Source organism: Haematobia irritans, chromosome 2 (genome assembly GCF_050003625.1).
Source record: "Haematobia irritans isolate KBUSLIRL chromosome 2, ASM5000362v1, whole genome shotgun sequence".
NCBI lineage: Eukaryota > Metazoa > Arthropoda > Insecta > Diptera > Muscidae > Haematobia > Haematobia irritans.
Window position 1 is genome coordinate 152,497,399 of NC_134398.1, and position 12,922 is coordinate 152,510,320.

The window sequence follows — 12,922 nt, forward strand, 5'->3', positions numbered from 1 at the left end:
GGAAGAGAATTATCTTGCAAAAATATTTAGGCAATTTATAAATTTTGTAAACAATAAAAAATATAAACAAGTATATACGGCCGTAAGTTCGGCCAGGCCGAAGCTTATGTACCCTCCATCATGGATTGCGTAGAAACTTCATCTAAACACTGCCATCCACAATCGAATTACTTAAGTTGCGGTAACGCTTGCCGGTGGCAAGGTATCTTAAAACCTCCTAACACCATCTTCTAAATTGTATGTAAGTCCATAAGTGGTATATATTAAATCAAAAAAGATCGATCCAATACGTATATAATTCAGTTTGACAAAGTAGACATACAATTGTGACAAAATTTTCTACAGAAATAAAATTTTAATATAATTTTCTATAGAAATAATATTTTCACAAAATTTTCTATAGAAATAAAAATTTTGACAAAATTTTCCATAGAAATAAAATTTTGACAATGATGAAAATTTTATTATAAACCGAAAAAAACTTTTAACAAAATTTTTTCTAGAAATAACATTTTGATAAAATTTTCTATAGAAATAAAATTTTGACAAAATTTTCCATAGAAATAAAATTTTGGTAGATTATTTTTGGCTCTAGTGGCAACCATGATTATGAACCGATATGGACCAATTTTTGTGTGATTGGACCAATTTTGGTAAGGTTGTTAGCGACCATATACTAACACCACGTGCCTAATTTGAACCGGATCGGGTGAATTTTGCTCCTCCAAGAGGCTCCGGAGGTCAAATCTGGAGAATGTTTTATATGGGGGCTATATATAATTATGGACCGATATGGACCAATTCTGGCACGGTTGTTAAATATCATATACTAACACCATGTTCCAAATTACAACCGGATTGGATGAAATTTGCTTCTCTTGGAGACTTCGCAAGCCAAATCTGGGGATAGGTTTATATGGGGGCTATATATAATTATGAACCGATGTGGACCAATTTTTGCATGGTTGTTAGAGACCATATACCAATATCATGTACCAAATTTCAGGCGTATCGGATGAAATTTGCTTCTCTTTGAGGCTCCGCAACCCAAATCTGGGGATCGGTTTATATGGGCGCCATATATAATTATGGACCGATGTGGACCAATTTTTGCATGGTTGTTAGAGACCATATACCAACATCATGTACAAAATTTCAGCCGGATCGGATGAAATTAGCTTCTCTTTGAGGCTCCGCAAGCCAAATCTGGGGATCGGTTTATATGGGGGCTATATATAATTATGGACCGATGTGGACCAATTTTTGCATGGTTGTTAGATCGGCTGAAATTTTCTTCTCTTTTAGGCTCCGCAACCCAAATCTGGGGATCGGTTTATATGGGGACTATATATAATTATGGACCGATGTGGACCAATGTTTGCATGGTTGTTAGAGACCATATACCAACACCATATACCAAATTTCAGCCGGATCGGATGAAATATGCTTCTGTTAGAGTGTTGCCAGTTTTTGGTTTTTCAGTGTTGCCAGTTTTTGGTTTTTGCTCTTGGGGCGTTTTCGTCCCTAAAAATCTTAAAAATTTAATTAAACATCTTCACAAAAATCAACAATAAATTGTAGAATATCTAGCTGAGTAAAATTATAAATTAGGGCAGGGGCCTCCAAATAAAATCCTATGTCCGTTTCTAGTCCGAATGCTCCATTTGTATCATATTTAAATTTTTTTAGTAAAATAATGCATTATTGTTGTTTTGATTTCAGCTTAAAACAACACGTTGACTGACACTATAAGAGTAGCTTAACCAGCTGAGAATTTTACACACAAAAAAATCAATGAATTTTCTTATCTATACATTTAAAATTATGTTTAAATTTGAGCTAACAACGTAATTTGTAAATACAATTACGATTTTAGCAATATTTTGTCACATTAGCAGCCAATTTTGTTATATCAACAAAAATTTTGTTGAACTTAAAAATTTTCTTTAACAACAATTTATTGTAAGTTCAAAAATTATAATATTATTTTGTGTGTATGTAAATCTTTATTATAAACCCTATTTATTATACTGAACCGATTTAAATTTCCCATCAAATTCCCAAGTTCTCAAACTCAACAATTTTCAACAAAAATCTGCAATACTGGCAACTCTGTTCGGGATATGTCACTCTTGTTATTAATGGACATATAGTTTGTTAAAGCAAAAGTTTGCATTGTATTTTGTATAAGCATCTATGAACCACTTACAGAAGAGCTTTTCATTCTGTATCGATACTTTTATTTGTTGCGATACCCTACGCAACCATATTGGTCGGTGGCAGGGTTTATAAAGGTGATATTTTTCTAGTTTTTTTATTTATTATTTTTATACCCTCCACCATAGGATGGTAACACATCGAAATATTGGTCTCAAACTCAATGACGTATGTATATATATTCTGGGTCGGGTTGAAATTCTGCGTCGATCTAGCGATGTCCGTCCGTCCGTCTGTGGAAATCACGTTAACTTCCGAACGAAACAAGCTATCGTCTTAAACCCTTATTTATTAACCGATCTTACTCAAAGTTGGCTAGATCCAGTCTTCTATAGTACTAACGGTATGTGCAAAATTTCATCGAAATCGGTTCTGATGTAGATATAGCTCCCATATATGTATTGCCCAATTTTGAAAAAATTTCCCCTAATAACTTTATGTTTGACCATAGAAGCCTCATATCTTAACTGATCTTACTCAAATTTTGCACAAGGTAACATTTTGTGGTATTAATCAAACCTGCAAAATATTATGCAAATTGGTTCATATTTAGATATAGTTTCCATATATATGCATCGCTCGATTTTCTCAAATTTGGCCATAATACTCTTATTTATTAACCAATATTACTCAAATTTCAAATTTTGATGCACTAGCCGATCGTATTTGTACGCACTTGTAGCTCTTACATAAGAATATTGCTCGATTTTTACAAATTTGGATTTATTACCCACACAAATTGAGCGATTTTCTCTTTGTATACCCTAAACCACATAGTGGTCAGGGTATAATAACTTTGATCGGCCAAAAAATGTGCCTACCAGAAAAATTGGTTTTAGACCCTATAAAATATATACCGATCGACTCAGAATCACCTCTTGAGTCGATCTAGCGCTTTGTGTCCGTCCGTCTGTCCATGTATTTGTTGTTCACAGTATTCCGGTCGCAATTATTAACCGATTTTGACGAAATTTGGTGCACGGAGTTTTTTTTAGCACAAGGACGAACGCTATTGAATTTGGAAGAAATCGGATCAAATTTAGATATAGCTCCCATATATATGTATCGACCGATTTCGACAAATGGGGTCACGTTACGCTTTTTTCCAAACGGATCGTCACCAAATTTGGCAAAAAGTAATCTTTTTCATCGGCCTTCAAGTCTGCAAAATTTCATCCAAATCAAGTCAGATTTAGATGTAGCTCTCATATATATGTATCGCCCGATTTTCCCAAATTTTGCCACAAAACCCTTATTTATCAACCGATCTTATTCAAAGTTGGCTAAATGTAATTTTCTATAGCACTAAGTGTATGTGCAAAAGATTTAGCTATAGCTCCTACATATATGTACCGCCCGATTTTTCAAAATTTGGCTATAAAACCCTTATTTATCAACCGATAGTACTCAAAGTTGGCCAAATGTAATCTTCTATAGCACTAACTGTATGTGCAAAAAAATCATGGAAATCGGATCAGATTTAGCTTTAGCTCCCATATATAACATATGTACCCCCCGATTTTTCTAAATTTTTTAATAATGGGCTCAATATAGTGGCATACTAACCCCGTAGGTGCAATATCAACTAGAAGAACGGGAAATTCCCTATATGTATGTTTTTTTCTAATATTAAGCGTCTTGTAGGACGTAGGGCCACAATGTAGGGACATTTTCACTCAACACAATTTGTAATAATTTTTACATTTCGGTGGCTCTAGGGAAGGAAATTACAAGAAGAATAAGAAGGCTTGATCAACAATGTGTGGTAACAACAGTTACCACTCGTGCCAAAAAAAAAATCTAACAAAATTTGAAGATTACCACAAATTATCACAAATCTACCAAACAAATATTTCTATAGAATTTTTTGTCAAAATTTTATTCCTGTACAAAATTTTATCAACATTTTATTTTTATAGAAAATTGTGTCAAAATTGTATTTCTATAGAATTTTTTTTTCAAAATATTATTCTATAAAAATTTTCTCAAAATTTTAGTTCTATGGAATTTTTTCTCAAAATTTTATTTCTATAAAATTTATTATCAAAATTTTATTTCTATAGAAAATTTTCTCAAAAAAAATTTGTTTATCGAAACTTTTTCCAATTTTTTTTCTATAGAGATTTAACAAAAAAAAAATACTATTTTTGGTAGAATTCTACCAAGTGTGGCAACCATGAAACACATTTATTTTCTAGGTTATATACGTTGCATTTTCATGTTTTAAGATAATAAAGTACATACTTAGAACCATTTTTGTTTTGTAAAATGTGTTTAAATTTAACGAAAATATTGTAGGGAAAATTGTTTGTGAATGTATGGGAAAGTAGGGAACTTTTTTTGTCTTGTACGGTAAACCGAACATTTTCCCTGGCAACACTGACTATGAGCTATAGTCAGATTGAGACAAAGCACCCATAGACATGTACCCCTTAATTTTCTTAAATATGCAACTGCGGTTTATCTCCCAGACCTATATCAATGTTACCCCACAAATGCTTATGATTACTAATTCAGTAAGGGTGGTTTAGAGTATAATATAGTCGACCCCGCCCGACTTTCTACTTTACTTACTTGTTCTTTAATTGAAATGTCTTCAATCACAGAAATGATAGAAACAAGTAAAAAATTAATTGATCCAATTATATCAGCCGAAAAATGGATCAGTTCACTTTTCAAATATTTTGTGGAAATTTTTACTATTTTATTTGATGTTTTAAAATTCAGAAAATTGAAAAATGTCAATTCAAGAATGACAGATATACTATGTGATCTTGGTAACACCCTTTACCATAGCTGTCTTCTAAACAATTCAATTTTCCATAATTAAAAATTTAATAAAGGTAAAAATACTATATCTACAACGTTTAAAGATGTTCGGTGATTGGGTTTAGGTTTCATTATTGTTTCCGATACTTGAAATCACTGCAATTTTTACCTTTAGAAGATAGTAACCAATACAAAAAAAAGTATCTTAATTTAGTTGTTTTCTTTTTATTAAAAGAAAAATAAAAAAGCTAAATCTATACTTAACTTGTTCTAAGAAAATATAATATAATATTTATAAAAAATAAAAGTAATGATGAATAAAAGTTACGGGTTATGTAAATATTTATATAATACTTTGCAATATTTATATTGGGTTATCACAATGAATTGTGTATTAAACTATTACAAGTGATGATTTTTAATTAAAATGTCATGAGAGCTATTCTAATTTATCACATTTTTTAAAGTAGACTAAAAAAAGAAAAATAAAATATAAATATCTACAACGGTGTAATAAATAATAAGTCATAATACATACGATGTAGTGTCTTTGCCGTATTTATGAAATAATAAAATGCATGACATGACGTTTGGAGAATAATTTCATCAAAATTTTTTAATCAGCTTCAGAGATGCCACATTTTTATTAAATCGTGCAAGGTAGTATTAACTTTCAAGGTACAAGGTTATAATTTAGAAACACAATAATTTTCCAATTTACTAAAAAAATTTAAATCTTGGGAAACGGTGCTTGTGCACTGAAAAAAAGCATGCCCGGTTGCAAAGATTTTGTTTTTACTTTAAACATTTTGGTATTGATTCCGAGCCAAAGAAGCGGAGAATACAAGTAAGGATACTTTTAAGACACAATTCTCTTTAAAATTTGGGTTTTGTGTACTTGCTTCTAGGAAGCAAATTTTAATTTTTCGCTTTTTCAGCTTTTTTTCTTCATATGCTATCAAAGTCGTTTAAAAACGAGTTAACGAACAAATTAAGACTCGACTTCTAGTAGAAATTATGCTATGTTTCAAGTAAAAAACGTCTTTAAAATAAAGTTTTAAAAAACATGTCCTATATTTGAACGATTTTTTGCTTTGTAGTCAAGATGCAAAAAGACAACAAATTTAAAGACAATTTCATTAATTTTAAAGAATTTTTCTGAATTATTAAAGTCAAGTTGACCTTAGCCCAAACATGTTTTATTTCATGTTATGATACCCATTTTTAAGTGAAATCACTTAATTATAAAGACAATTCGACTTCATTGAAAAGTTTATCGACTTTTGGACAAGGAAAAAAAAAATTTATATTAGAGAAATGTGTCTTCTATACTAAGCAAAATTTGCATTCGTATTTTAAAAATGTGAAATCTTTGACCTCACGACAATATTTTTTTCAGTGTGTGTGTGATTGATATTTAGATTTATTTTTTCGAAATTAGTAGCACCCAACGAAAATTTAATAAGCCAATGAAATGCTTTCATTGACGTAAATAAATGTTTTCATTAAAGCAATGAAAATGTTCATTAATAGTATGAAATGTTTCGTTATCAAATAACAGATTGATGACAATAAAGAATAATTTCGTTGATTTTATGAAATAATTATTTCAATTTTAACGACAACTTTTGGTTAATATTGTTAAACTTTTTCTTTCAGGGTATATATAGGAACAATATTGGGAACGCTTGTTATAAATTAGGTTTTGATTGCCTTTAAAGAAAAGTTATTTCTTAACAAGAGGTATTATTAGAAGATTTCATCATTTTGTTTGACCTCATAGTATATAGTAGCACGTTGATGACTATTGTAGTAATCATATATTGTTATAGGAGAGTACTTTCGTTGAGAAACTTCATGGGTCCTTTCAGCAGACACATCAAAGTTAACTGGTTCACCATTCAAAAGACTTTCAAAATAGACGACTATGATTGTAGCTCCATTTTTCATTTCTACACGACGCACTCTCTGACTCTCCCGAATAGATCTCAGAATATCATAATTGGTACTATATCCAGAAGGTAGAGATATTTCCATTATAGCCATGTTGGATTCCTTAATTTGTTGATGTGGCTTGAATTCGGCACTGATGTTCATGAATAGATGACCAGGATAGCGTGGTTTTTTAGCCTCATGCTTGACAATAAAACTGGGTACCATGTCAGCAATTGTCAAGGAATAACTGTAGGATAATTGAATCAATGTTAAACCTTTCCCTTGTGCTCTTAGAGAAATTTCTCGGGTTGTTTTGGGAAGCTGAAAGAGAATTATACCATAGGATAAATAAAACTTTTAATTCTATCAATTTTAATCCACTCGATAATTGATTTTATCATATCTTTGATTAAAGCAATTTCAGTTTATTGGATCAATATCCCAGCAAAACAAAAGTAGTGAAAATGTTCTTTTTGGATCCGCAAAATTGGCGCTGGAGCGATGTATTTAACATGGGCTTGTCGTAGGATGTCTGTCCACCATTTCAATAGCAGTTGCACTGAATTTGCATCACTTCTTAAGTTGTGATCCGAATTCAATGTTATGGATATGAATTAAAAAATTTTGTGATATTATATTTGTTGTTTTGATCTCAGCTTTAAAACCACTGCGTTGACTAAACTACAAGAGTAGCTTAACCAACAGAGGAAAATAATGTTTGTCAAATTTATTTGGGCAAAGCCCTACTTTATCTTGATTTTATCACCCTCAAAAAAAAATCGCTTCTGTAACATACACTCCAAACACATTTTGCTTCAAGCATATATATTTTCATGATTTGTCCAAACAAAAAATTGTTTGTATTGTTCAAACATATTATGTTTCACCTTGTGTGGATATATTTTTAAGGCGTCAATTGGTTACTTCCATTATTTTACTTGCAGCATACTCTCTAGGTCTCTCTTTCTAAACACATATATGTTTATAGGCTATTTCTAAATTAATATATGTTTGCATCTAAGCATATTATTTTTATGTCCCAAAACATAATATGTTCTACCATATTAACAAACATGTTAAATATGCTAGTTTATGAACATTACATGCTTGCACTTAAAAATATTGTGTTAAAAAATTTGAGTTCAAAACATATAATTTTTACACCCGAAATACGAAAAACAGTGTTTTTCGTCCGTGTATAAGGGGTGATACGGTTAAAATTTGGTCAATATAAACTTGACATATTTCTTTCAATTTTGCATTTAAAAAACCTGAACACCCCTCATTTTGAAGGTGTGTGTGTGTGTAGAATGTTGATCCTATTTTGATTTTGGAATTCACTCTTCAGTTGTCAAAATGCCGTCCAACCAAGAAGAGCAGCGTATCAAAAAGCTTGCTCGCGCATCGCGAAAATCCGAGCTACTCGCACGCAAAGCTGGCAAAATCGCTAAAAGTTGCCAAATCAACCGTTACAAATGTAATTAAAGCGTTTGTCGACAGCCAGAAAGTCTGGATCGGGGGGAAATCGAAAACCGGAAGCCGCTGAGACGAAAAAGAGAGTTGCCGATAGTTTCAAGCGAAACCCTAACCTCTCTCTCCGAGATGCCGCAAATAAGCTGGGTGTATCGTTTACAACCGTGCATCGAGCCAAAAAACGATCCGGACTATCGACTTACAAGAAGGTAGTGACTTCAAATCGCGATGATAAACAATATACGACGGCCAAAGCGCGATCCCGGAGGCTGTACACGACGATGCTGACGAAGTTTGTCTGGACGACGAAACCTACGTCAAAGCCGACTACAAGCAGCTTCCGGGACAGGAGTTTTACACGGCAAAAGGAAGGGGAAAGGTAGCAGATATTTTCAAGCACATAAAACTGTCAAAGTTCGCAAAGAAATATCTGGTTTGACAAGCCATCTGTACCTGTGGCTTGAAGAGCAACATTTTCATAGCTTCCGGGACTGTCAACCAAGAAATGTACGTCAAAGAGTATTTGAATAAACGTCTGCTGCCTTTCCTGAAGAAACACGGTTGTTCCGTACTATTTTGGCCGGATTTGGCATCTTGCCATTACGGTAAAAAGGCCATGGATTGGTACGCCGCCAACAACGTGCTGGTGGTTCCCAAGGACAAGAACCCTCCTAACACGCCAGAGCTCCGCCCAATTGAGAAATACTGGGCTATTGTCAAGCGGAACCTAAAGAAGACCAAAAAAAGTGTTAAGGACGAGCAGCAGTTCAAGGCAAACTGGCTTTCTGCGGCGAAGAAGGTGGACAAGGTGGCTGTACAAAATCTGAGGGCAGGTGTCAAGCGTGAGGCCCGGCAATTCGGATTTGGAAAAGCGAAAGCCTAACTGAATATTTTTCCTGAATTTTATACTAATTGAACTTGAAAAAGAAATTTAATTTGATTTTTTAAATAAACGATTTCACCGATTTACACGCGTTTTCCCTTGACCAAATTTTGACCGTATCACCCTTTAGACTGCAAGATGGTTGGTTGGACGCACGTTTCGGAATTACCACATTCCTCATCAGCATCAATAAATTTGGCAAACATTCTTTTCCTCTGTTGGTTAATCTACTTTTGTACACAGAAAAAAATATCACCAAAATATTTCCAATTAAAAAGTTAATTGAAGTTGAAATTTTGTTCAATTAATAAATTAATTGGTACAATTAACTTTTTAATCAAGATAGAAACATTAAGTTAATTAAGTCAATGATTGAAAATTTTAAAATTTTTAATTAAAAAGTTAATTGATACAAAGCAAATTTCATCCGATACGGCTGAAATTTGGTATATGGTATTAGTATATGGTCTCTAACCGCCATGCAAAAATTGGTCCATATCGGTCCATAATTATATACAGCCCCCATATAAACCGATCTCCAGATTTGAACTCCGGAGTCTCTTAGAGGAGCAAAATTCATCCGATGCGGTTGAAATTTGATACGTGGTGTTAGTATATGGTATCTAACAACCATGCAAAAATTGGTCCATATCGGTCCACATTTATATATAGCCCCCATATAAACCGATTCCCAGATTTGGTTTGCGGATCCTCTAAGAGAAGCAAATTTCATCCGATCCGGCTGAAATTTGGTGCATGGTATTGGTATATAGTCTCTAAGAACCATTCAAAAATTGGTCCATATCAGTCCATAATTATATATAGCCTCTATATAAACCGATCCCCAGATTTAAACTCCTGAGCCACTTGGACGAGGAAAATTCATCCGATCCGGTTGAAATTTGCAACGTGATGTTAATATATGGCCGCTAATAACCATGCAAAAATTGGTCCATATCGGTCTATAGTTATATATAGCCGATCTCCAATCACACAAAAATTGGTCCATATCGGTTCATAATCATGCTTGCCACTCGATCAAAAATAATCTAGAGAAATTTTATTTCTATAGAAAATTTTGTTGAAATTTTATTTCTATAGAAAATTTTGTTGAAATTTTATTCCTATAGAAAATTTTGTCAAATTTTATTTCTATAGAAAATTTTGGCAAAATTTTATTTCTATAGAAAATGTTGTCAAAATTTTAATTCTAAATTTTAAAATTTTAAATCTTTTTAAAATTTTGTAAAATACTTATTTCTATATAAAATTTTTTCAAAATTTTGTTAAAATCGTTTTTCTATTGAAAATTTTGTCCAAATTTTACTTCTATAGAAAATGTTATCAAAAATTTATTTTGTCAAAATTTTAGTTCTATAGAAAATTTTGTAAATCTTTATTATATACGTATTTAATGGGTCATTTTAAGTTTAATATATACCACGTACGGACTACGTGGTATATATTACGGTATTAGGAAGTTTTAAGATACCTTGTCATCGGCAAAAATTACCGCAACCCAAGTAATTCGATTTTGGATGACAGTCTTCAGTAGAAGTTTCTACGCAATTCGTGGTGGAGGGTACATAAGCTTCGGCCTGGCCGAACTTACGGCCGTATATACTTGTTAATTCTTACTCTGTTTTTAACCCATTGGAAACAAAAAAAAAAAAATAAATAAATAAAAATTACCTATTGAAAAAAGCAAGTCATGTACGTATGAAAAAATTGATTTAAAATAACTTCCTTTATAATTAAAATAAAGAACATCTTTGGGAGGACATTTTTGGAAGTGCTTTTAAAGTTGTGCCTTTAGAAGAACTTCAAAAATTTTTGGGATTTTATGATTGAATCAAAAACTGTTCTATGTTCCAATTAAAATCACATGGATTCATATAAAACATTAGTAAATAACATTAAATAATTAATTAAGTGCTGATTTTTTATTTAAACATAAAACATTCAATTACAATTTGATTAAAAATGCATTTTACTGGTCACCAATGTGGAAAATATTTTTAAGATTAAAGCCTCTGCTTTAAAATAACATCGAGAAGTAAATCGAAACTATATGGGGAAATAGAGTTTGGTGTCGTTTTCGAATGTCCTCCTGAGTGGACATCGGTAGTCAAAGGGTTATGTTAAATGTTTTAATTTTTTTCAGTAGATCAGTAATTTATTTTAATTGGAATTGGCGATTGATATTAACGCGTAATAATAATGTAAGCAATTTCAATATAAGACTTCATTGAATCGTGATTGGAGACAAATTTACAAAATTATCACCAAAATCTACAATTTTAAAAATATTTAAAATAATTATATTACCATTTGTGTGATTGAAACAGTTTTAATTAAAAAGTACACTCAAAAAAAATGAACTCTCTATTTCACTAAAGCCAATTTAACTTTATTTTAGTTCATGGAATTATTATGTTTGGAGAAAGTTTCCTCTACTCTAATAATTTTTTGTGTACGTTAGTTAAATTAACTAAAACCGAGGAAAAAAATATACACAAATGTAGGATGAAGATTAACTAAATTTGTGTCTTCTACAAAATAGTTCAATATTTCTTTAAATTTGTAAATTTTACTACAAATGCGTTCATCATGAACTTCGTATGTCACTAAAGACATTCTTGCAATTTTGAACTCCAATTTTTTCCTTCAAACTACAAAATTTTCTTTAACAAGTGAAAAAATTTAATTATGTCTAATACATTTTCTTGAATTTGTCGAAAAATATTTACTTATTTTTATGACATCGGCGTGATGCCAGCGTTTGTTATACTGTTTAGTTAAAATTTTCTAAAAATATTCAAAATTTTCTAAAATTAACCAAAATTCTTCTTCCTGGTGGGTTCACTGTTTTTTCAGTGTAATCGGATTAAATAATGTAGTAATTGAATGTAATAAATATATTGCCTTACGAACTGGTAATATAAATCATCGGTTTCTATTAAAAATTTAATTGATTAAAACATTTTGTGTAATTGATTATCCTTGAGATCGAAATTTTGAATTAATTTGAAGATTTTTATTTCTGTGTTATGGTGACCTATTCCTACTTACCACATAACTTTCCGTGTTTAGAGATTCTTCCTGGCCCACCAAAATGGTACCTTTTGTTGTTTCAATACCTTCATCATTTTGTGCTTCATATTGAACTGTAATTGGACCTTCATCTGTTACACCTGCATATTTTTGGGCATATTCGTATAAAGCTTTGAGTCCTACTGCAGTGGCTTGGGAAGACTCGAAACCTCCATGATAACTACGTTTTCCCATTAACCATTTTATTATTGGAAATATTTTGTTGGAGGATTTATCCACCACCATTAAGGATTGACAAATGTAAGCAGTTATTTCGACTTCATTATGGCAATTGCTGGAAGAACTAGGCCACCATTTTTGATTATTTTCAATTGTTGCTCTGGTTTCTAATCTTTCCAAAATTCTTTCGGCTTTTTGGTGTTTGACTTTGCACAATACCAACAGACCAAGAGCCAAAGAGTAGGTGTCATCTTCTTTGTCCACGTTATTGTTAAGGAATTGTAAAGATTTCTCGATGTGGATGCTATATTTTTCAGCATATTTCTGAAAGAGATAATGAAGAATTACGAGTGTATAGTCTAAAACACCTTT

General features: G+C 31.8%; 1 protein-coding gene across 1 annotated transcript in view; it reads right to left on the bottom strand.

Annotated features, from left to right (window-relative positions):
• Nucleotides 1–5,973: 5,973 nt before the first annotated feature.
• LOC142226577 (thioester-containing protein 1 allele S3-like) overlaps nt 5,974–12,922 on the bottom strand; it is a 33,353-nt gene continuing 26,404 nt past the window's right edge. The window contains exons 7-8 of the mRNA XM_075296663.1: nt 12,350–12,874; nt 5,974–7,242 (exon numbers count right to left, since the gene is read on the bottom strand). Of these exons, the coding sequence (XP_075152778.1) occupies nt 6,736–7,242; nt 12,350–12,874 (1,032 nt within the window). The 3' untranslated portion in view covers nt 5,974–6,735. The remainder of the gene's footprint in view (nt 7,243–12,349; nt 12,875–12,922) is intronic.